The sequence below is a fragment of the Panthera uncia genome (assembly GCF_023721935.1).
Source record: "Panthera uncia isolate 11264 chromosome C1 unlocalized genomic scaffold, Puncia_PCG_1.0 HiC_scaffold_4, whole genome shotgun sequence".
Classification (NCBI taxonomy): Eukaryota; Metazoa; Chordata; class Mammalia; order Carnivora; family Felidae; genus Panthera; species Panthera uncia.
In genome coordinates, this window is record NW_026057585.1 from 69,205,223 (window position 1) to 69,228,424 (window position 23,202).

The 23,202-nt window shown below is 43.2% G+C and overlaps 3 protein-coding genes across 9 annotated transcripts in view; 2 read left to right on the top strand and 1 right to left on the bottom strand.

Annotated features, from left to right (window-relative positions):
- GPBP1L1 (GC-rich promoter binding protein 1 like 1) overlaps positions 1 to 2,084 on the top strand; it is a 67,312-nt gene extending 65,228 nt beyond the window's left edge. For both annotated transcript variants that reach the window (XM_049618644.1, XM_049618643.1), the window contains 2 exons: positions 161 to 263; positions 1,179 to 2,084. In XM_049618644.1, the coding sequence (XP_049474601.1) occupies positions 161 to 263; positions 1,179 to 1,331 (256 nt within the window). In that variant the 3' untranslated portion in view covers positions 1,332 to 2,084. The remainder of the gene's footprint in view (positions 1 to 160; positions 264 to 1,178) is intronic.
- A 104-nt stretch (positions 2,085 to 2,188) lies between these two features.
- On the top strand, positions 2,189 to 9,437 carry CCDC17 (coiled-coil domain containing 17). The gene is made up of 13 exons (XM_049618631.1): positions 2,189 to 4,249; positions 4,351 to 4,425; positions 4,529 to 4,751; positions 4,852 to 5,014; positions 5,230 to 5,313; positions 5,405 to 5,523; positions 5,795 to 5,932; positions 6,139 to 6,284; positions 6,398 to 6,495; positions 6,656 to 6,859; positions 7,005 to 7,215; positions 7,285 to 7,395; positions 7,645 to 9,437. Exons 1-13 carry the CDS (start codon positions 4,127 to 4,129, stop codon positions 7,750 to 7,752), a joined length of 1,803 nt encoding a protein of 600 aa, XP_049474588.1. The 5' UTR covers positions 2,189 to 4,126; the 3' UTR covers positions 7,753 to 9,437.
- Positions 9,438 to 9,525: 88 nt separating this feature from the next.
- NASP (nuclear autoantigenic sperm protein) overlaps positions 9,526 to 23,202 on the bottom strand; it is a 42,946-nt gene continuing 29,269 nt past the window's right edge. For 3 of the 6 annotated variants that reach the window (XM_049618620.1, XM_049618622.1, XM_049618619.1), the window contains 12 exons: positions 21,740 to 21,820; positions 20,693 to 20,802; positions 18,971 to 19,990; positions 13,486 to 13,565; positions 13,229 to 13,314; positions 13,036 to 13,109; positions 12,253 to 12,441; positions 11,967 to 12,133; positions 11,183 to 11,239; positions 11,018 to 11,095; positions 10,216 to 10,344; positions 9,526 to 9,718 (listed from right to left, as the gene is read on the bottom strand). In XM_049618620.1, coding sequence (XP_049474577.1) covers positions 9,638 to 9,718; positions 10,216 to 10,344; positions 11,018 to 11,095; positions 11,183 to 11,239; positions 11,967 to 12,133; positions 12,253 to 12,441; positions 13,036 to 13,109; positions 13,229 to 13,314; positions 13,486 to 13,565; positions 18,971 to 19,990; positions 20,693 to 20,802; positions 21,740 to 21,820 — 2,152 coding nt within the window. In that variant the 3' untranslated portion in view covers positions 9,526 to 9,637. The remainder of the gene's footprint in view (positions 9,719 to 10,215; positions 10,345 to 11,017; positions 11,096 to 11,182; positions 11,240 to 11,966; positions 12,134 to 12,252; positions 12,442 to 13,035; positions 13,110 to 13,228; positions 13,315 to 13,485; positions 13,566 to 18,970; positions 19,991 to 20,692; positions 20,803 to 21,739; positions 21,821 to 23,202) is intronic. The other 3 variants (XM_049618624.1, XM_049618623.1, XM_049618625.1) reach the window with 3 other exon arrangements.

Consider the following 23,202-nt stretch of genomic DNA (forward strand, 5'->3'; position numbering starts at 1 on the left):
CGCTGGGGAGAAAAGAAAAATCCAAGTGGGTACCATTGCCCCTAGACAAGTAAGTTTTTTCCGAAAAGTTGTGGGCTTCCCACTTATGCTTAAAGGTGTCATGTTTTTTTGTTTTTTTTGTTTTGTTTTGTTTTTGTTTTGCCTTACCTCCCTCTACAAGGTTATTGAAAGCAATGGGATGGCAAGAGTATCCTGAAAATGATGAGAATTGCCTCCCCCTCACAGAGGATGAGCTCAGAGAGTTCCACATGAAGACAGAGCAGGTATGTCATAAACCTTTCCTGGAGACCAGTTAATGACCAGGAGAGGAAGGAGTCAGAACAGTCCTTGTCCTTAGGGAGCCCCAGTTTAGTGTAAGAAAAGGACTTTGGAGAAGAAAATATAAAGTAAGTTGTCATAGTAAAAATAAAGAGAAGTGTATCACTTCCTAGGCAATATGGATCTCCAGTAGGTGAATACAAAAACTAGGTCAGTAGTTTGCAGATTTCACAAGGTAGTATAGTCTTTCATCCTGGCAGCTCTAACTCCTTATCAGAACCACAAGACTGTGTCCAAAGCTAGGGTCTCAGCCCTTGGTCTCTAGAGAGGCAAGCTCACCCTCCCCTGCCTTCAGCGTTATGGTTTCCCTCAGATACTCTGGCCAGAGCCAAGAAACGACATATTTGAATTCATTCAACAAATGCTTGGAGTCTTTGAGTGAAACACTGCCAGATCCTAGGGTTTATAGCAGTGAGCAAGATAAATGGAGTCTCTACAAACCTCATGGAGCCTAAATTCTGGTGGTATTTATATTTTATTTACATGTATTTGTATTTATGGCATTTATGTTTAAAGCACAAATAACAGTATCAAGTCCTATAAAGAGAAATTACAGGCTGACAGAAAAATTTTGCTACTCAGAAGTATTCCCTCAGTCATTGTCATCATCTGAGAACTTGGAGAAATAGAGAATCTGAAACCCTACCTACTGAAATCAGAATCTGCATTTTAAAAAAATCATTAAATGATTGATTTGCACATTAAACTTTGAAAAAGCACAGCTATATGAAATCTTTAATCTCTCAGAAGGGCGCCGTCCACATTCTGCCTAGAATTGAGTTGAGGCCTGGCCTTTTCCAGGTCCCATTGCCAGTGTCATTTTTGATGGTTTTCTTTTTTCTTTCCCATGCTAACCATAGCTGAGAAGAAATGGCTTTGGGAAGAATGGCTTTTTGCAGAGCCGCAGTTCCAGCCTGTTCTCCCCGTGGAGAAGCACTTGTAAAGCAGAGTTTGAGGACTCAGACACGGAAACCAGTAGCAGTGAAACATCAGATGACGATGCCTGGAAGTAGGCATATAAATGTTCACAAATCTGACCCAGGAAACTCAGCTTGTGTGTTTAGAGAGTATACAAAAGAAATTGTTCTTTTCCTTTTCTTATGTTGTTGTTGAATACTTCATGCACAAGGGAAATAATCATATCCCAAAGAGAGAGCAATTGGCTTGTTTAGCTTTTGTTGTTGTTCTTCCCTGTTATCTGCTTAATAGAGAGAAGTTTGTGTGATGGGAAAAATTTTTTAAATACACACACACAGACACAGTATATATGGGGCGATGCACAGGTGGGAGCTGGCAGTGCAGAGAGGAGGAAACACCGGTCTGCAGCAACAGCTTCTACTACCAGCCCTTGGGGCACTCACCCCTGTGCTCAAGCAATCATTGTCAATGACAAAGTGACTATTGAAGTTATAATTGTATTAAATTAATGCTAATAATTTGGATATTTTATTTTATTTTTGGCTGCTCGGGTAACGATAGCCCTTAACCAAGCATACATGGTTTTCTTTTTCTTTCTTTCTTTTTTTTTTTTTTTTTTTTTTCCTTTTTGGGTACAGCTGTAAAATATTTGGATATAGGAAATGTGTTATTCTTGCAGCCTTGATATTCAGGGTGGATTGTAAAATATAAATTTTTGTGAGATTTCAAAGATTATTTTGATAACATTATTTACAGATTTAAAAGATGTGGTTATCACAAGTCTGTTGAGGGGGAAAACTACTGCATAAAATAACTAACTTGGAATAAATATTTTGCATCAGTTTGGATTGTCTTGTGTAAGAAGTATATTTCCTTTAAAATTAGATGAGTGGATTCTTTGGGGAAATACTTTTAGAAGTCTGAGGGAAATCTGAATTCAGACACACCTGTTTCTCCTTTTAGCAGATACTTTTCTGATGCAGAAGAATTTGTGCAATAAATTACCCATAATAAAATCAGAAACCCAAGTTTCCTTCCTGAAACTGATTTTCACTGCTTAAGTATTTACCAGTGTGCATATTTTAAGGAAGGTTTATGTCTCAGTTTCCTGCTAAATAAGAACATGGGAAAGGGTTTGAGCCAGTGCTGTCTGGGTGACCAGTGGAGGAGGTACATTTTTTCATTCAACGTACACTTCCCCAGCAAGGCTCTGGGGATGCAGGGAGTGCCCAGCCCAGTAGGAAAGAAAATAAAGTTACATTAAAAATGAAACCTTAGTCCAAAATTTGATGGACCAGGTAGAAGTTAAACCAAACATATTGATACTGGCACTCTTTGGCCATCCCTACAGTGGCTATAGAGGTCTAAGATCATACTCTAATAGGAGACCAGCAGCAGAGCAACAGGCCTCATTGCATGTTAGATGACTAACTTGTGTCTTCAGAAGGGGTAGAGGCCTAGAGGCAGAAAGACTAGCATGACATTTGTTGGATTCTAAAGGCTAGGAAGGCAGAGACCCTGTCTGCCACACTATTATATAGTCTCTCCTGCTAGTGTTACAAGTAGTCCAAGTGGAAATGTTGATTGAGCAATAAAAACTGTCATATTTCATTGAATATATCTATTTGAAGACATTCTTTTATGTAGTAATAAGAAAACTTGGCAGTTACTACATTGTCGATCCTGATTTCAGTGTTAAAATGTGGGAAAAACGTGCATATTAGAATCCGTGAATACTATAAATGAATTAAGTTGCAAAAGTATTAAACCAGACATGAGAAATTGGTTGAGATAGAAATATCGTACCTGTTTAGCCTTGGGCTTTGCTCCTAACTAGCTTTCACAGAACAGATTTCTAAAAATGTGCCCTTCTTCTCCCTTGGACTTAAGCTGGACTGAGATCACATGCTTTGAAACACTTTGCAAGCTGTTGCTGGTCATATCTTGGCCTTACATGGGGAGGGGGTGTTGCTACCTTAAGTCTCTATCTTGTTTAGAAAAGGGAGTTTGGAAACATGGGGCTAAGTCAGAGCTCCTGCCTCTGATGGATTCGCAGATCTTTGGGGAGGTGGCAGAGAGATCTGACCCACAAGAAGGGCCTCCCTGGCCCCTGGCCAGCTCAAGTGAAAGCTTACCCTCATCTGATAAATTTATAATGTTCTCCCTGAACTTTCCATTCCTTGGCCTGTGTGGACTATCTTTCCTCTATAGCCAAACAAAACAAAACCCAAAAAAACAGGAATCAGGGAATGGGTGTTAGGGAGAGACCGCTGGCTTTGGTGTGACTTGGTTATGCAAAAGCTGTGGTTTCTTCCAGAGAGGCACAGTGTAAAGAAGAGCTTTTCAGCCTACAGGAAAGACAGGTTTCCTGGAAGAAAACCCAGAAGGGACGATTGCTTCCATTCCCAGGTGTTCCCTAGAATGGAGAATGGGGCTAACTTGGGTAACATCCATTTGGGGGAAAACAAGAATGAACAAGATGACACCTCCCTGCTGGAGGCTATTCAGTGGCCAGCAATTGGGAGTGATGGGGCCCAGCCAGCCTAGGAGACAGCTGTTTGTTCCCCTTTATATAAGCAGAGAAACGGAGATTTTAAAAGGGACTTGCCCATGCTCATGTAATTAGGTAGAGCAGTCCTTGTGACACTTTTTAGGGGCTCCTCCCAAAGGTGGCCTGCTTTTTCCCGCCCATGCTCCAGACCTGCCTAGACTTGTAGTTGTTTCCCAGGTTGCTAAATCTCCTCCCCAAACATAAACTTAATCTAAACTCAGTAAACCTGGCCTTTCCTCTCTGCCTCTGGCTTTCTGTTTCAAACTCCTCTCCCATTCCCCTGCCCTCTGCCCTGTCTTCTGCAGATCTTGTCTGGTGTCAGGAAAGGGATCCCATTCCATGGCCTCCTACTCTGGGGAGCCAGGGCTCCTGTCCTGTGGGTCCTGTGACATGGTTTTCCGCTCCTGGGCCCTGCTGGCTACCCACACTCAGCGCTTCTGCATTGGCCATCTGACCCGAGAGGTAACACCTGGTGCACACCCCTCAACAGGCCGCCTCTGGCCAAACCGGGCGGGTATTCAGACCACTGTTTGAGGATTTCTCATCCCACACCCTGTCGCCAGGTTGTGCCACAAGGACACCAGGGCATCTCAGACCAAGAGGCCAGCAAATTGGCTCTGAAGAAGCTAACGAAGGAGGTACTCTTGGCTCAAAATTCAGCGTCCTCCCCAAGCCTACAGATCAGGCAGATTATAGGTCGGATTACTCCTAACAGAGATCGCGCGTTCCTGTTATCTCCAGGTGCAGCGGCTGTGGCTGTACCTACAGGAAATGCAACCCTGGATAACAGAGGTCCCCCGAAGATCAGAAGGGCTCCGAAGACGTTGTGAGGCGCTGACTCAGGGCCCCACCCCAGAAGCTGCTGGAAGCCCGGGAGAAAGGCTTTGGGCATTGCAAAAGACTCACGCAAAGCGGATGGTGGAGACGAAGGCACAGAGCCTTGCCCTGGAGCGACGCAACGAGGGTGAGGGGAAAGGAGAGGGGGACTAAGGGCCCGCTCCGCCCCTCGCCCTTCGGATTTGAGTTTGTTGGCCCCGTTGCGACCCAATCCTTTACCGCCTCAGAACTGAGCCAACGCCTCCAAGGTTTGGCCCAGACCCGGGGCGGAATATCACGCCTTATCGGCCTGGAGCGGGAGCTTCGAGAACTCAGGGCAGAAGGCCGGCGAACGCGGGGAGCTCTGGAAGTGCTAGGGGCGCACGTTCAGCAGCTACAGCCAGAGTCCGGGTGAGAGCCGGCTCGGGGAATTCGGTAGCTCAGCTGAGCTGGCTTGGGGGCGGGGCTGGGGCGGGGCGGGACCCTCTGGAGGGCGGGACGCGCGAGGCTCCAGCCCCTAAGCCGCTGGAAAGCTGCGAGTGTTAGCTCGGGAAGGGGCGGGGCTTCCGGAGGCCTGGCGTCTGGATCTGTAATACCTTTTCCGCGCCGGTATCCCTCTGCTCCAGGACCGGGCTCAACCCCTTGCGACAGGCAGAACTCTGTTGTACGGTACTACAGGCCAACCCAGGGACTCTGGCTGCCGAGATCGGGTGAGGTCCCGGGCCCGGGTACGGCATGGGCGAAGCGCTGATCAGCTCTGGAAAGACGCTGCTGCCTTTTTGTCCCCTACTCCCTTCCTAGGGCCCTGCGCGAGGCCTATGTTCGAGGCGGGGGCCGGGACCCCGGCGTTTTGGGCCAGATATGTCAGTTGCAAGTGGAGGCCTCAACACTGGAGCTGCAGCGGTTGCGGACTCGCAGGGGTGAACAGGAGGGGGCCGGGGGGCCGGCCAGGAGTGCCTCTCAGATGCGGTGGTCTTAATTGTGGGAGGAGGAAAAGGGCGGTTGAGGGAGGCATGAGGACCACCTGAGCAAAAACCCAGAAGTATAAAACCTGGGTGGTCTTTGTGGCAATGGCTAGAATGTTACCTGACAAGTCCAGCCTTGTCCAAAGAGACCTAAAGCTGGATAACTCAGAATCTCACCAGCTGGTCACCAGAGGTCAGAGGTGACAGGTCGGACTTTTCATCGCAGGAAGGAAGGCAGATGCCACACTGGGGGAGCTTCTAGTAGTGGAAGCTGAAAACCGGCGCCTGGAGGCAGAAATCCTGGCCTTGCAGATGCAGAGAGGCGCAGGCCCTCCGTCCTGGCTTCAGCGAGTACCCGTCCCAGGTCACCTAGCTCAATCAGACCAAGCTCAGAAGAGGGGGTTAGAGGGACCATGTGTGGGGAATGAGGCTGGTGTTTATGTGCTGTCCGTCCTTGTTTATGTGCATCTTCAGGTGTCCATGCACCTAGGCTCCCGGGGGAGGGTTATCTCAGCGCTGTTACTTGCTGCGTCCTGCTTAGGGGTACCCTACTCTTAATTCTGCTCCCAGGGCCTAGGAAGCTGCGACCTGCCGCGAATCCCAGCCCAAGTCTGAGAAGGAGGGAAGATCCCCCACGCCTCCCACCCCGGGTGGCTCCCCCACTGCCACTGATTCCACACCCCACAGGTGTCCTATTGAGTGGCACAGAAGAGGCTGTGAGGACCCAGGGGTTTGGTGGGGGAGGGTGGCAGGCAGTTCTGTTTTGTGCAGTTGGGGAAGCACGGACACCTGGGAGGCTTTCCGGGGTCCACTCTTTCCCCATCCACAGCCGCAGCCTCCTGGAACCATGACCAGAAACCTAGGCCTGGATGCACACTTCCTCCTGCCCACTTCTGACGTTCTGGGCCCTGCACCCTACGACCCTGGGTGAGGCGGGCTTCCTCTTTTGACATCCTCTGTGACTTGGTCATCACTTTTAATTAAGGAGACCACTAGGACAAATGAGGGTTAAGGGGGGGGGGGCAAGGTTAAGAGGAGCTGGGGGTGTGTTTATGTGTAGGTGCCAGCTGAGACCTGTGTTCTTCAGGGCTGGTCTGGTCATTTTCTATGACTTCCTTCGGGGACTTGAGGCTTCTTGGATTTGGGTGCAACTACTGACCGGTTTGACCCGAGATGGACAGGATACAGGAGGGGTCACAGCATTGCCCCCAGCCCTTTGCTTGCCCCCACCTCCAGCTCCTGGGCCCATGGGCAACTGTGCCATCCTTGCCAGCAGGCAGCCTGTACCCAGGTCAGTATGTGGAGATTGGCTTTGGTGCCACATTTTGAGGCTTTTCCCTCATTCTGAGTTTTCTCATGTGTACATAGGGCCACTGGCTCTGAGGGCTATCCTAGGAAGGGAGAACAGTTCTGACACCTTGTTTTGGTTGTTCTAGACTGCCACCTTCACCATCAGTATCCTTGGTCTGTGAGCTACAGGCCTGGCAGGGGCTGGCATGGGCTACAGCACCACAGCCAAAGGCTTGGGCCTCACTGATGTTATTTGACCAGGATCAAAGAGTGCTAAGTGGTCACTGGCGTATTCCACTTCGGGCCCTTCCTCTGGACCCCAGCCTTAGCCTTGGGCAGCTGAATGGGATTCCCCAGGTAAGTGTGGAGTAATGAGGACTGGGTCTACTCCAGGTACAGATGCATTACTATTTCATCTCTCTCCAGGTAGGTCAGGCTGAGCTCTTTCTGCGACTGGTTAATGCAAGAGATGCAGGTGTCCAGACACTGGCAGAGATCAATCCAGCAAGTGCCCAGGAATACCAGTACCCACCTCTGGTGAGGGCCCACCTGGAGCTAGGGGCACCACAGGTGTGATTGGTGTGTGGTTAATTGCCGGTATTTGCTGACCACCATGTGCCAAGTTATCAAGTGCTGTGAATGAACTCATTTAACCCTCATACATCCTATTAGGTAGATCTAGGTAAATGGATAAGGAAATCAGAGAACAATGAGGTTAACTTGGTTTACACTGGGTAGTCAAGACAAACTTCTTGCTAAAGATACTTTCTTCTCCCTGTTCCACAGATGTCCAGTTCGCCTTCACTGGAAGCCAGCTCCCTTGCCCCAAAAGCTGGCTTTGTTGATCCCCCTCCTCGCACAGAAGAGCCCCTCAGCAGTCAAGGTTTGAGATGAGGGTTTGGGCCCTCATCACAGCTTTGACCTACCCCCTCTGGCTTTGAGTCTAGGAAAATATGGGCAGGAGTAGCGTAACATGCAGAGATCTAGGATTTGAAGTTGCCAGACCTGCAGTTTTACTACTACACCTTCTGAAGGTCTAGGAGCAAATAGCAGATAAAAGCTCCAACGGCTTTACCACCTTTCAAAAATACTTGTGTAAAACAGATGTGGCGATTAAGTGAATGTAAGGTTATTTGCAATACTGCCTGGCATCTAAATCCTTTCAAAGATGAGCAAGGGCACTCTTTAATTCATTAAAGGAACTTGAACTTATTCCCACGTTTCTTGCTAAAGCCTATCTTGTTGCCACACTTCTTCATTCAAATCCAAGCTTCCTCAGGACATCCTCTGGGAAGCCATCCAGGCTCTAAAGGTCCCATAAACTAGGAGCTCCCATATCTTACACACTTACAGAGGGTCACTTGTGAAATCTGGCTGAAATTTGGTATTAGGCCTAAAACCCTCAGGACTTGGTACCTGCAATACGAAGGCATCTTCAGGAAGATCTGCAGCCATGAGTTACCATAACCAGCCCAGAAAAACTCCATTTTCTCTTGTATTTAGGGGACAAAATAATAAAGTGAAAAACTGCCTCTGACATTGGTTATTAAAATGGCAGTTTCTGACCTAGAGTCTAGTGCAGCAAAGTAGCCCTGTGGGTGGTCAGAATTAAATAACTCCCTCTAGGTAATGTAGGGCAGGCACTGTTTGGAATTCAGATCCAAACAATGCCTGATGCATAACAAGTAATTAAACTAAGGGTCGGGTCAGAGGCAGCTCATATATGGAGGCTCTCCATTTACCTTGCATCCTGGGCATCTGTGAGGTCCTAATGGGATGGCTTTAGTACCAGTATCCTAAGCACCAGCACCCTTAGACTGGGCAGCCAGACTTTCAACCCCACCTTCCACATGGAAATGCTCTAGGCAGTCAAGGATCCCAGTGAAGATTTTTTTTTTTTTTTTTTTTTTTAACATTTAGTTGAGAGAGTAAGAGTGAGCAGAGGAGGGGCAGAGAAGGAGACACTGAATCTGAAAATCTTTAAACACAAGTCCAGACCAAGAGCTTTTTTAGCATCTTTATTTGAGAAGTCAAAACTGCAGATGGGGTAACAATTCGGATTCAAGTTGATAATTTCAGCCTTTCTGTACAGAAAACAAAACTCCATCAACCAGCCTCCCCACAGATTCTCCCAAGCACATCCAAAGGGTCCAGTCTGTCCCTCAGCCACTTTCAAACCAGAAAGCTCATTTCTCTATAATTAGCACACCAGTTCTCAAGGTTTCCCCCACCACTCCCTCACAAGTTTTCTTCAGAGTTCTTTTTCCAGACAGGATTATTGGCCCCCAGTTGGAGACTAAGTGGATAAAAGTACCAAGGCCTGACTCAGAGGCGGTTATCAGCTCACAAAGTCCATCAAACAGAAGTATCAGCACCAAAGAGCAAGATCTTCACCAAGTCTTGTTTTTGTAGCCCCCATCCAGGGACAGCACCACTGAAGGTTTGCAACACAGCTGAGTGCAGTATTTAAAATGGAAAAAGCATAGCACCATTGGAAGACAAAAGGCCTATAACCATGCTTTATTTGATCACCTCCACAATAGGTAGGAATTTGGATGAGAACAGTACAGAAAGGGAGTGGGGGGTGCCTTTGGCCACTATACAAAACCTGGAGCGTTCCAAGGCACAGATTCAGCCAATGTTTAAGAAAAAAATCATCAAAGCCTCAACCTTTGCTTACAATCTTTATTGAAGTTATACAAAAAGAATCCCCCCAAAGTGAAAAAATACATTATATACAAAAACACTTTCCCTCAGGAGGAAGGCTCTGCGCCCTCTCTTAACATGCAGTGCTTTCAACTGTTGCTCCGGCCTCCACGGTCCCCTCCACTGCTGCCCGGCTTTCAGCCTGATTCTCAGCCTGGAAGACAAACAGGGAGCCTGGGCATAAATGACCCTACCTAGTTTAAGCCATTCCGTCTTATATAATTGAGTAGAGGCCTTAGAGAAAGTAAACAGGTCTCTTAAAACCCTGCTTTGCTCCCTACATGAATAACGGCAATGACCACAAAATATAAGGCCATTTCCTAAATTTTCTAGAATAGGGCTGACCATGCCAATGTTTATAGGTTACCTGGAAAGGAGGAAGCAGAAGTAACCCAATGGTCTTGCCAATTAAATACCTTCTCATACATTCATTAGGATGGGACCTGTGGTATGTATATAGTTTCCATCTGTCAACGGGACATCCTACATTCCATAACCAAATCGTTTCCTGCACAGTGGATTAACTGAATGCAACCCTTATAAAAACAAACAGGCTCAAGGCAGGGAACATGCACTTAGGAGGACTAGTTTCCCCAGGCCCTGAGAACAAGGGGAAATAAGGCAAGAGTCCAAGCCCTCTTAACTGCCCACCTCCTCCTCCATGTTTTCTGAAACTTCATTTCCACTGGAGACGGCATCCCCACTGCCTCCATTCACCTCCAGCTCTTGTTTGGCTTTCTTTGCATCATCTTTTCGGGGACTCTCTTCCTCTGGTTTCCTCTGAAGATATAATTGTGAGCTTCACAAATGTGCTGGATATTTTTAAAAGAACTGCAGAACTTTTTAACAGTCCCTTTACTCCTCTCCTCCCCTGCCGCTGCCACCCCATGGTTTTGCAGCACCAGGATCCACAGGTCTAAGGGTCTTCTCCCATGGCCACAGAGGCAGAAGCCAACCTGAGTTCAATACAATAAAGTGGTCTGCCAAAACATACCAATTCAGCCTCCCTAGTGGAAAGGTGGGGTAGGGTAAGGAGATCTAAACAATAACCAAACCACAATTTTGGGAGTCAGAAACAAAGGAATCAGTCTCCCACAAGAGGAAAAAAAAAAAAAAAACTATTGTAACTACAGGCAGAGTCAGGAGTATAAGGATCAGCAGGTCTGCTGCTGAATGACTACTGTCAAAACCTGCCTGCTTCCTAAGATGAGCCATGAGACCAAGTCTCCTCAGCAACTTTTCTGATTTGATACTCCTAGGCCAGAAGAGGCCTGGAAATTTTTGTTAGAAGACATATTCAAGTGAAAACTACGTTCACTCAAATCCTCACCAACTTTGCAAAATGAGTGTCTTATTGCATCAAATATTAGGGAATGCATTCCCCATGTATCATTTGAAGCAAAAAACAAAACAAAAAGACTGGAAAGACAGAAATGACCACATGTACATTTACCTTCTTTCTGACAAGGTGGGAAATATCAGTCACACAGTTAGATGAGGAAGCACCATCTGTTGGCTTTCTACTGGCAACCTGGCAAAAAGGACTTTGTTAGCAACGTACAGCTACATGAGGCCAACAGACCTGATGTTAAGTGACAAAAACCACCCGCATACTCACCATGGAGACTGAAGTGCCTCCTCCACTAGGAGTGAAACCTGAAGTAGAGCTCTCCACCTGTTTGGGAGGTGACAGACCCAAGTGGGGCCCAGGACAAAACCCACCAGGTCACCCACAGTCCTACAACGGTACTGACCATCTTAATCAGAAACAACTGATTCTGATTAAGACCTCAAATACTAGCGGGCTTCCTTATAGAAGCAATATCGTCCACCCACCTCTACCTACACCTGCCATCCCCAAACTGGGAGCTTAGGCAGTGTAGATGTTAAATTAACCCCTCTGTATCATGTCATCACCAGGAGGATTAGGACGCTCCCTGACATTCCAGCAGCTGAAAGCAGAGCCAGGAAATGTGGGGCTAGAAGCCATCAATACCTTGCTAATCTAAATAGGAGTTCTCAAAGATGGAAGTAATAGCTAATATTTATTAAGCGAACACTATTTGTATTGTCATAAGTATTTTAACCTACAGGTATTATTATCCCCATCTTACAGATGAGTCAACTAAGGCAAAGAAATGTTAGGTAACATGCCTGTGGCCACACACAGTAAGCAGCAGATACAGAGCTCAAACCCAGTATGGCTCCAGAGTGTCTTCTCTTAAGCATTATACTATCTTAAGCATATCTGATAGGAATAATTAGATAAATTCTCACATTCCTTCAACAACCAGCTCCTCAGAAACCAAGTCATGGTTCCTAGACAAATGGAACACTAATACCATGATGACTTCCAACAATATCATACTATTACCAAAACTTTAAAAGGAAACCAAACCAACCAGAGTTGCTTTCAGAGCCAATTCAGCTACATTCCCACTACGCTGGGACTCCTTCGCATCTTCTATCTTCTCTCTAATTTCAGGTAGCAGTTCCTTCAGCTCCTCAATTTCTTTTTCATATTCAGAAGATGATCCATCAGCCTCCTTCATCTGCTCACTTAGTACAGCTACAAAAAACAGGCTAAAGTGATCACTAATAGTTAACCACAAGGGGATCCATTTTTTAAAAATCTTGTCAATTACTGGATCCACCAAGCTTAGCATCAAATAGCTGATGTTCACTCACCCATTCTCTTCTCAATTACTTCAATGGATTTGCTGAACTGTGCCACTGCCTCATCATACTGAGAGTTGTACCCATAGGCCAAGCCCAGCTGGTAGTGGGTCTCTGCAAGGAGACGGTCATGGGCTTCCAGGTACTGTTCTTGAAGGTTTAAGCAGGCCTGAAACTCCTCCACAGCTTGGACATAATTCTCTAATAAAGAGAAAAAGAAAAGCAAGCAAATGGATAGCATCTAATATTTCTAAATTTTATTTTATTTTTATTTATTTATTTAACATTTTATTTATTTTCGAGACAGAGAGAGACAGAGCACGAACGGGGGAGGGGCAGAGAGAGAGGGAGACACAGAATTGGAAGAAGGCTCCAGCTCTGAGCCATCAGCCCAGAGCCTGACGCGGGGCTCGAACTCATGGACCGCGAGATCATGACCCGAGCCGAAGTCGGACGCCCAACCGACTGAGCCACCCACGCGCCCCAATATTTCTAAATTTTAGACTATCCTACAGGAATGCTCTATTTTACATTTCATTTTCTTTGTAGCATCTCTAGGATCCTTGACTATAAACAATATCAAAATAACAAAAAACAAAACAAAAAAAACTACTGAAAGACTTCAGTTAGGGGAGATTATTCACACAGCTCTAGGAGCTATAGGAACCCAAACTGACTGTCCTTTAAAGCCAACTGCCCACAACTTATGATCAATCAAGCTGAATTTTAAGGAATTAGAGGAAGAATGGGGGCGGGGGGACATTAAAGGAGATAGTAAAATGAAAAATGTATTACCAGATTCAACACTAACTTCTCCAAGTTTAAGATGTGCCTGTGCAGCATAAAGCTGAGCTTCTTTTGTTTCTTGCCTAAAAGAAGGAAAAGATGATCAGAAACCTTAACAGCATTTGCACAAGCCTAACTGGTATTCTATTTTCATTCAACCTCCGAACTCCAAACCTGAGCCTAGACACAACAAAAGTTTTACCTTTTAAAAATAATCTTTGCTAAATCCAGCATATCCCAGGCAAGCTCTAGATTCCCAATCTCTTCCTCTTCACTTTCTTGAAGAGACTAAAAAGTATATCCAAATCATTGGTATTAGGCAGCAGTACAAGACAGGCATCTTTAGATTACAAATCTAAATGTATAACTAAGAAAAAGCTATGATAATAATCAGGCATACCTAGTAAGCTACAGTCCTACAAAAAGAAAGCAGAAATTGATACTGAACAAATAATTTACCTTGTTTTCAAGAATGGATTCATTTGGTGTTTCTTCAGCCTTGTCATTTTCTTTATCCTCCTCTTCTGAGCCTTCAGTTTCTGCAAGCAAAAATTACTCAGTATTGAGAATACTAAGGATATCTTTTAACTAGTCAGAAGTTCCAATAAATGTCGGTTGAATAACCTATATTCTGAGGTAGAACAGGCCAGATGCTAAGTCAGTTAATATTTGAACTGGATAGAAATATAAAGCCAGTGATTACAGTCTAATTCATGTGTAATCTAGATTTAGATTGTATAATCTTATAGCGTCTATGGTTTATACCTTCAGTGATCAGAAGGCTGAATGTTTCTCTTCTAAAAATCATTCCTGATCTCTCAGATCAAGACATATTAGCTATTGTAGCCTTTTGTTTACTAGAAGTTCCCATCTACTCAGCCAGAAGCAAATGGAGACCTCAGCCAGTGTTCCTGGGGTCTTTAGGCCACTTGTTAGAGAATACTAACAAGCTGACAAAGTATGAAAAGTTAAATTACCCCAGTCCATTCAAATCAAGAATGCTCAAGAGACTAGCTTTCCCACAACAGAGCTGTAGAGAGAAAAGCATAGTCCTTACCAACTCTCACCAATGAGCATGCCACAGACTCCAGCCAGCTCTAGCACATACAGAAATGAGTGAGCACTACCACAACCAATTATTCTACTCCAGTATAATGATAAAATTTGCAGCCATACTGACACTGTATTTACCATACTGGCATACACTCACAAGTCAAATGCCTAGTAGAAGGACAGGCTGCTAATAAATAGCTCTATTCACCACATGAAGCTCAGAATATCAAGCGGTTAAAAATGGGCTTATAGGGGCGCCTGGGTGGCTCAGTCGGTTAAGTGTCCGACCTGGGCTCAGGTCATGATCTCACGGTTTTTGAGTTCAAGCCCCACGTCAGGCTCTGTGCTGACAGCTCAGAGCCTGGAGCCTGCTTTAGATTCTGTGTCTCCCTCTCCCTCTGTCCCTCCCCTGCTCACGCTCTCTTTCAATAATAAATAAACATTAAAAAAAAATTTTTTAAATGGGCTTATGGGGGCACAAACAGTTCACAAACTGGGTATAATGTGCCTACCTCTGCCATCTTTCATTAAGCATTTTTAACACAAGCAAAATATTGTCTCTTAAGCTATTATGGGAACATGAATATGGCAATTAGGCCTTAGACAGGAAGTCAGGCTAAAGGACTTTTATCTGTCTAGCAATTCTGGTTCAGGATGGGAACAGGCAAAGAAAATTCCTAAACATTATAAATTAGTAGGACAATCTAACAAAGTCCTTTAAGAAGGGCACATGGCCGGCACAGTCAATGGAATGTGTAACTCTTGATCTCAAGATTTTAAGTTCTAGCACCACACTGGGTGTAGAGATTACTTAAATAAATAAAATTAAAATTAAATTAAAAAAAGAAATCCTCTAAGAATCAATTACAAGTTACAAGCTAATTAACCTCTTTGGTAAACTTTTATCAAATGAGTCACTTTTCCCGTTGACCATGTGATTTAGTGCTTCTGAAATAAATACCCACCATCACACACCATTATCTTTCCATGCCCAAATTTCCAAGATGTTTGTATACTTAGTACACTGTTAAGACTAGATGGTAATGAAGCCCGTTCTCCAGGAGAATATGCAAAACGGGTGAAGTAAATCGGTGGAACATTTTACCTTCACAATTTGTAGAAAAAATTAACAAAATGTGTATGGTTATTCTCTATTTTTAATTATCTGGTATCTGTTCCTACTCATACCAGAATGCTAGGTGACATCTAATTTGGCATAAAGTCTTACTGAGTTTTACATCAAATTTTTAAACTAAAACTCTTATGATAATGTGAGAAAATATTGGTTTTCCTGCAGAAATTTGTACTACCTTCATGGGATGGTAGAGAAGCAGCTAGGTTAATGAGAAAGCCATTACTTTAAAGTAATACTTTCCAATCTGGTAACCTGTATTTAAGTATTAATAGGAATTGCCCTGATGTCCTCAGTAAAGTGATCTGTTAAAATATTTTCCAAACTTCTTTGAAAGTGGAATCTTCTTTGTAGTTTGCCTATTATCATCCTTTGGAGAAAGGGAAACACAGTTTTATACCATTTCTCTAATTTGTTGCCTGTTCAAAAGTTAAGGGCACAGAATGGTGCAAAGAAGAAAATTCCTCTTAAAGACAAAGTAAAGGCAATCTGCTGGTTCTTTGGTTATTCTAGCACTCCCACAGGACTAAGTCAGGTAAACACTACAGACTGACCAGTAGTCTGAGCATGGCCAAGCTCTGTGCCTACAATTTAAAAACTTTGTTTACTTATCAATCCTATCTAGTGTGACAATCAGAAAAGAACAGATCAGTTATCTTTATTAGGGATAAATGCCATTTTAAGAGAGGTGGTAGAAAATGGGATTTTAAGAGAAAACCTCTGGGATACCTGGCTGGCTCAGTTGGTAGTATATGTGACACTCTTGATTTTGGGGTTGTGAGTTTGAGCCCCCTGTTAAGTGTAGAGATTACTTAAAAATCTTAAGGGGCACCTAGTTGGCTCTGTCAGTTAAGCTTCCAACTTGGGCTTAGGTCATGATCTTACAGTTCAGGAGTTTAAGCCCCATGTCGGGCTCTGTGCTGATAGTTCAGAGCCTTGAGCCTGCTTCAGATTCTGTGTTTCCCTCTCTCTCTGCTCCTCCCCGACTCATGCTCTGTCTCGGTCTCTCAAAAACAAACCTTAAAAAAAAAATTTTTTTTTTTTTTTTTTAATAAAATCTTAAGGGGTGCCTGGTTAGCTCAGTCAGTTAAACTGCCAACTCTTGATTTCAGCTCAGGTTATGCCCTGGCAGTTAATGAGATTGAGTCCCACTTTGGGGTCTGTACTAACAGCACGGAGCCTGCTTAGGATTCTCTCTTTCCCTCTCTCTCTGCCCCCCCACCCCCTGCCCCATACTTGTGTGCACTGTCTCAAAATAAACAAACATTAAAAATTTTAAAAAATAGGGGCGCCTGGGTGGCTCAGTCGGTTGGGCGGCCGACTTCGGCTCAGGTCATGATCTTGCGGTCCGTGAGTTCGAGCCCCGCGTCGGGCTCTGTGCTGACAGCTCGGAGCCTGGAGCCTGTTTCCGATTCTGTGTCTCCCTCTCTCTGACCCTCCCCCGTTCATGCTCTGTCTCTCTCTGTCTCAAAAATAAATAACATTAAAAAAAAAATTTTTTTAAATAAAAAATCAAAATTCTTAAAAGATAAAGAGAGAGAAAAAAACAAAACACTTATAAGATTTCTGCAAAGGGACACCTGGGTGGTATAGTTAGGCATCTGACAGGCTCAGGTCATGATCTCATGGTTCGCGGGTTCAAGCCCTGCATCAGGCTCTGGGCTGACAGTGTGGAGGTCTGCTTGGGATTCTCTCTCTCTGTTCCTTCCCCACTTGCTCACACACTCTCTCAAAATAAAAAAAATAAAAAAAAAAAATTCTGCAGGCTAGTGTTGCCACATAAAGAGAAATAGAGCACAGAGAGTTGAGGGCTTGGGCCCTAGAGCCAGAAGGTTTGGGTACCTCAGCCCTCCACTTATTGGCTATATGACTAAGGCAAATTGCTTAACCTCTTTCTGCCATTTCTTCATTTGCTTTTAATTTTTTTTTTTTTTTTTTTTTTGAGACAGAGATCATGAGTGGCGAAGGGTATCCCAAGCAGGCTCCACACTGTTAGCATAGAGCCCTACTCAGGACTCGAACCAACCGAGATCATGACCTGAGCCAAAATCAAGAGTGGGACGCCTGAATGACTGAGCCATCCAGGTGCCCCTGCCATTTCTTCTTTTGTAAAATATGGAAAACTACCTTCTTTAGAAGTAGAGTGGTAGCTGGGATAAGACTAAAAACTGCAACTGATGACTCCTAGGGCTTTTATAAGTGTTTTGAAAAGAGTGACCAGAAAGTTTTTGATAGGAGATGGATTAAAGGAGATAAAACTACCTTCCTCACTGTGAGGTAGGCTTGGGGACAGCAATACATTCATGTCAGATCTAGAGTTGGATTCTAGTACTATGACTTAGTATTTGACCCTAAGCATGTAACGTAATCCCTAAGCCTCAATTTCCTCATGGCTGTAAGTGGAGTAATACTACCTACTACATAGTATAATCTTGGAATAAAAAATAATGTATGTGAGAAAGCTCTAACAATGTCACTTGTGATCCCACAGAATAGTTTTTGAACTGGAGAAATAGGACATCTCTACTGTAGCTTATTATTCAAAGTCCAACTTAAAAGAGCCAGCAGAACTTCTTACTGTCTTTGCTCACTATCATTAAAGATCAAGACATGGTAGTTTCTTAAAAATTGAGGTAATTCAGTTCTGTGCTTTTTCCATAAAGAACTCCTAAAACCCAATAAGCAGCCCAATGGTACTACCACTTAGCCAATTCATTTCTGGTTACCATGCCTGTGCTGGCTGGAGTGCAGCGACCTGCACATAGGTAGAATGTATTTTACCAGGATGAGCTGCAAGTACTGATTGTTTGTTTTTGAAAATCTAAAAGTAAAGAGAACTCTTGAAGTAGTCTGGCAATTATATGAAGTAGTAACTATTAACTAGAATATACCTGTGGTTATTAATACCAACGTTAGATGAACCTTACAGACAGTAGAATCCTCAAATGATAGTACAACTCAAGTCAGACGTGCCAGTTATCTAATTACTAATTAGAGGCTTATACATCTTGATGGAATTGAATCAAAATTAGACCAATACTATACAAAGCATCCAGACACTTTATAACGTTCTAAGTAACAAAAACTTCAGTTTAGCAGCCAAAGCAAGCATGAAATGAGGGGGAAAGCAGCAAGAGAGCTAACAGTTAAGTTTTTCATTATCTTTTGGAGGGGCTAATTTAAAACTGATGTGAATAAGCCTCTAAGTACTTCCTGAAGACTAAAAGTAAAAGTCACCAGAATTCTTTCACTGTGGTTAACTGCCTTCATTTAAATGGCATGCCTGCTTAAGTGTACCAATTCACTGGATTCTACTGTTCTAATCCTGCTTCCTAAAGCAGAGAATAGGAACCATGTGAACAGTAAATTTAAAAATCCAGAGGCATGCAAGTGAACATCCATTCAGCATTCTCTGCCAGCCTAGCCCACTATTTCCCTACCTACTCCACCACCCTCCATCCACCTTTATTGGCTAGTACAATACAAATTACTGATAGCTAGCCAAGTCTCAGAAATCACAGAGAAGGCCTATTTTGCAGTTAGTAAAAGCGTTAGTTTATAAGCCAGCTAAAGACTTGCTTTTGATTTAACTTGCTAAACTTATCACAATCTTCTTAAACTACCCCCATTTTCATTTAGCCCTTTCCTAATCCAAAGGCAGACGGAAAATCCTGAATGGAAGGCTGACTTTTACCCATGATTAGTGAGTCAAATCCAGAATGTACTCCACCCACTGCAGCTCTTGCATATCCCGGTTACCTTCACCCTCTTTCATCTGTTCTTCTCTCTCTTGTGTTTCTTCATTAGCAGCTATCTTAACTTTGTCTTCAGGGCATTTCTCAGTAGCCCCCTGGGCTACCTTGGTCTCAACCCCATCTCCAGCTGCCTCAGACTCTTCTGTAGACAGCTTAGTCTCCTCCTGGCTAGGAACCAACTCTGCCCTGACCTTCTCCTCTAGTCCTGAGCCATCTTTTGTTTCTGTCAGTCCTTCTGCATTAGTCTGTTGTTCAACAGGAGTCTGATCTCCTGCAGCTGACAGTCCATTGACTGCACCATCCTTAGGGAGAACTGTGATCTCCTGCCCAGGCTTCTCAGAGACTTCTGACCCAGCTTTTACAGCTGAGGACTCTGCAGCCTCTACTGTCACCTCTGGTGACTCTTCAGCAGGAGGCACTTCTTGCCCTACCAGCTGCTCAAGAACAGCCTTTCCTGACTCATTTTCAGAGGCAGCTACCTGCTCCTTTGGCTCATCCCCACCCACAATCACTGGCTTGACTGTTGAATCTATAGGCTCTGCTTCTGCCTCCACTGCAGTACCCTGCTTTTCAAGAGTCATATCAGACTGCTCTTCTAAAGCTTCTTTTGGCTTCTCCTCTATGCTCACAATTACTTCTCCCTGCTTTTCTTGACCTCCTTTTTCTCTGCATTCTTCTTGGATGTCAGTTCTACAAACTGATTTTTCTTCCTCAGCATCTGGTGCTTCCTCCTCTGGTCTCTTCTCAGAAGTGACCTTGGCTTCATTCAGTCCTTCTGGTGCTGCTGTTTCTTTTGCTTCCTCAGTGGTTTCAGCTAACTGATCTGGAGTGGATTCAACTTTTTCCTGTAGTTCCTGTGCAGGCTCACTTATATCCATATCTTCTCTTCCACCCTTCTCCATTTCAGTCTCCTGCTCTTTATCAATTTCAGGCTTTACCAGAGACTGGTCTTCTGGTTTTTTTGCTTCTTCTTTTTCTCCCATGGCGTCATAAACCTGTTCTCTCAACTCTTCCCTTGCTTCCTCTACATGGTTAAAGAACATGAAGCATAAACATGTCTTCGAGTTTAGTGATAAAGGCATAAACGGAAACTAAAAATACATTCCCTTTAAACCCTCAAACAACCTGGCTTAAATTTTAGCGATGACCTAAAACTTATCTACCCCCTTGAGAAAAGCAAAGGGAAAAAGTCCCAGATAGCAGAGCAACTTATTGCAAAAGAAACCCAAGCTCCTTAAATTAGATACTCTTTTACTTGAGCATTCTGATTATCAGTTAGGTAAGAGATGCCAAGCTTTATTCTCTCCTCTGAACATTATAAACCTCCAACTGACATGTAAAACTCTAGTAGCCAAACTCTACTTAGAATTTAACATTTAATTTTCTTAGCCACAAAAAGTGTAAAGACTCCAAAACCATGACTATTAAAATCACTGAGCTGCACAGACTTTTAAAATTTTTGCATCAGAAAAATATTTAAAGTTGTTGTATATTTAAAAGTAACAATTTAACACATTTATTGGGGAAATTAAGTTTTCCTCTTACAAAAGCCTGCTGTCAGTTTCAGTAATTGGCTACCTCCACTGTAGTCTCCACTAGATGCAGGTTATTTACCCCCTAGCAACTTAGGGAGAGACCATCCAGGATAGGGAGAGCCTTACTTCCATCATCTGTACACAAGAAATATACGTCGCATCTTCTGAATGTCACATGCAACTCCACATACCATCTATGTTATCATTATTTTCTACCAGAGATTCGTCTTCTGTTTTTTCTCCTTCCTCCTCTTCCACATGCACACCTTCCAGGGCATTTCCCAACACACCATTCTCCATTCTAGGAGAATAAAAGGAGAAAGCACCAGAGGTATGATGGATAGAACTAACAGTTTTTCTAAGACAAAAATTACAGTCCTATATCATAAAAGCAACAGAAGAGCAATCAAGCGCAGGGAATATAAACTAAGTTTTCAGAGACGAAAAGCAACAATCAAAACTAATATAAATTAAGACTGTAAAAGTACTGAAAGAAAAAAGCATACCCTTCATCCAGCCACCTAAAAAATACTGATGACTCTTGTCAAAAGAACAAAATCAATATATTCCCTTTACGTTATAGCCATTGTATTTCCTAAACTTCACATCCACCCGCATTTCTCTGGATGGCTTAAAAACATTCTGGCAAGACTTTCATGACAAATCATGGGAATGATCTACAAATTAGAAAACTTACCAGATTAAACAGGGCACAAATTATTTGCTAGTTTGTGTACCCTCAATAGATTCTATTCTGGTTAATAAACTTCAGTGGAAAATACACCAGTTTCCAAGAGTTTAGACTACTTATGAGTTTTATTTACTAGAGATTCTCATATGCTAATGTTTTCAAATAGTCCTTCATTCAGTCCTTGTTAAGGATGATTGTTCTGGGCTGAGAGTGCTTTTAAGGATGACTGTTTTGGGATGAGAGTGTTTTTAAAAGTTTTCTCTATACTGGACTTCAATAAATTATTGACCATTCACTAATAGAAACATCTCTGCCTCTAAAGACCCCAAAAGTCAAAACCCATGCATAACTTTACTCTGCTTCAAGTGCCTTTGAAAACTTCCATCAATATGTCCTGTTCCTCCTAAACCCCCAGTTCACTTAGCTCATGTGAAATCACAAAGCTAGTAAACAATCCTGGCAAACAAAGAAACCTTAAGTTTTTAAAGAGACCATCATAATGTTACACAAAACACCCTACTTAAAAACTGTGGCTTAAAAGACATACCTTGCCAACTCCAGAAGTGATTTCCCATAGAAAAAGAAGGCTTCTCCACACTCATTAGCGGTCTCTCCATACTTCTTACCTCTACAAAGAGAAGAAACGTCTAAGACCTGAATTAACATCTAGTCTAAAACATTCATTTCTAGTTCTTTAAAATGACATTTCTTCAGTAACACATCTCTCTAGGAAACCAATATTCCCCTCCTCTTGCTTTCAAGTCAAGGTCAAAGGGTTATTGCCTGGTCTCTCTACATATACATTCCAATTAACATCAATTTGCTATGGTTAGAGTATATAATCTTAAGAGACAAACTACATTAATAGATATTTCTCCTGCTAGAAGATGGGTGTCAGCATAGGCCAGAATAGTTAAAGGACCTTTAGCTGGAACCTAAAAGACTAATAAAATATATGGAAAGACATCATGTTATAGAAGGTAAGACTCTCTGGAGTAAGACTGTCTGGGTTCAAATCACATCTCTAAACTTTAGCTGTATAACCTTAGACTCACAGTGCCTTAATGTAGAAATGTTAAGAACTGCTCAAAGATCTATTCTAAGAATTGAATTAATGTATACAAAAGTACGATGCTTAGACATAAAGACAGCACTATATGTAAGTTTTAGCTATTAAGATCTAGATAGGGTGGCTCAGATCGTTAAGCATCCAACTCTTGATTTCGGCACAGGTCATCATCTCCTCATTGCGGAATGAAGCCCCATGTTGGGCTCCATGCTGATCCGGGACCCTGCTTGGAATTCTGTCTCTCCCTCTCTCTTTGCCCCTCCCCCCATTCTCAAAGTGAATAAACAAACATTAAAAAAAGCAAAAAAAAAAAAAAAAAAAAAAAAAAAGGAATTAGACACTATATTAATGCAGACATCTAGGAATAAGATTCTGCTCTATTGGGAGAAGTAGTGGGGTTGAGACAAGAATGGACTGATACGACCCTGACTGAATAAAAGCCAGAGGCTTTTAATCACTGTGAGCCTGAAACCCAGTTTTATTATAAGCATTTCTATTATAAGGATTTCTTCAACTCAACTCCATATAACTACTCAACTCATCAGGGAACATGACTAACTTCAACTGCTACTGGTAACAGGATGTTACCTATATTGAGAAACTAGCTCAAACCAGGTCATAGGCTGAAAGGCTATTGCTTGAAGATTCAACTTAAATTTCTTCTCTTCCAGTTAAACGGATACATTAAACTCTTTGGTTAAAATAAATCACTTTTGAGGCACTAAATAAAGCTAATCTGCTTCCTCATGATGTAGATATATATGGCCACCTAGTGGTAGCTGCCAACTTCCAAATAGTTGCAACAGAGAATAAAGGTGCTAACGATATGAAAAATTCTGCACTTATATCAGCATTAGTGGTAGGGTGGCCGTAATGGCTTACCTGGGAGTTTAAAAAAAAAAAAAGAGAGAGAGAAAAGAAAGCACTTGAGCAGGTGAGAT

Coding starts and splice junctions, on each gene's coding strand:
- CCDC17 (XM_049618631.1), top strand. CDS start 4,127: ATGGCCTCCTACTCTGGGGAGCCAGGGCTCCTGTCCTGTGGGTCCTGT. Junction 5,015..5,229: donor CAGCTACAGCCAGAGTCCGG/GTGAGAGCCGGC, acceptor CCTCTGCTCCAG/GACCGGGCTCAACCCCTTGC. Junction 5,524..5,794: donor GCGGTTGCGGACTCGCAGGG/GTGAACAGGAGG, acceptor TTTTCATCGCAG/GAAGGAAGGCAGATGCCACA.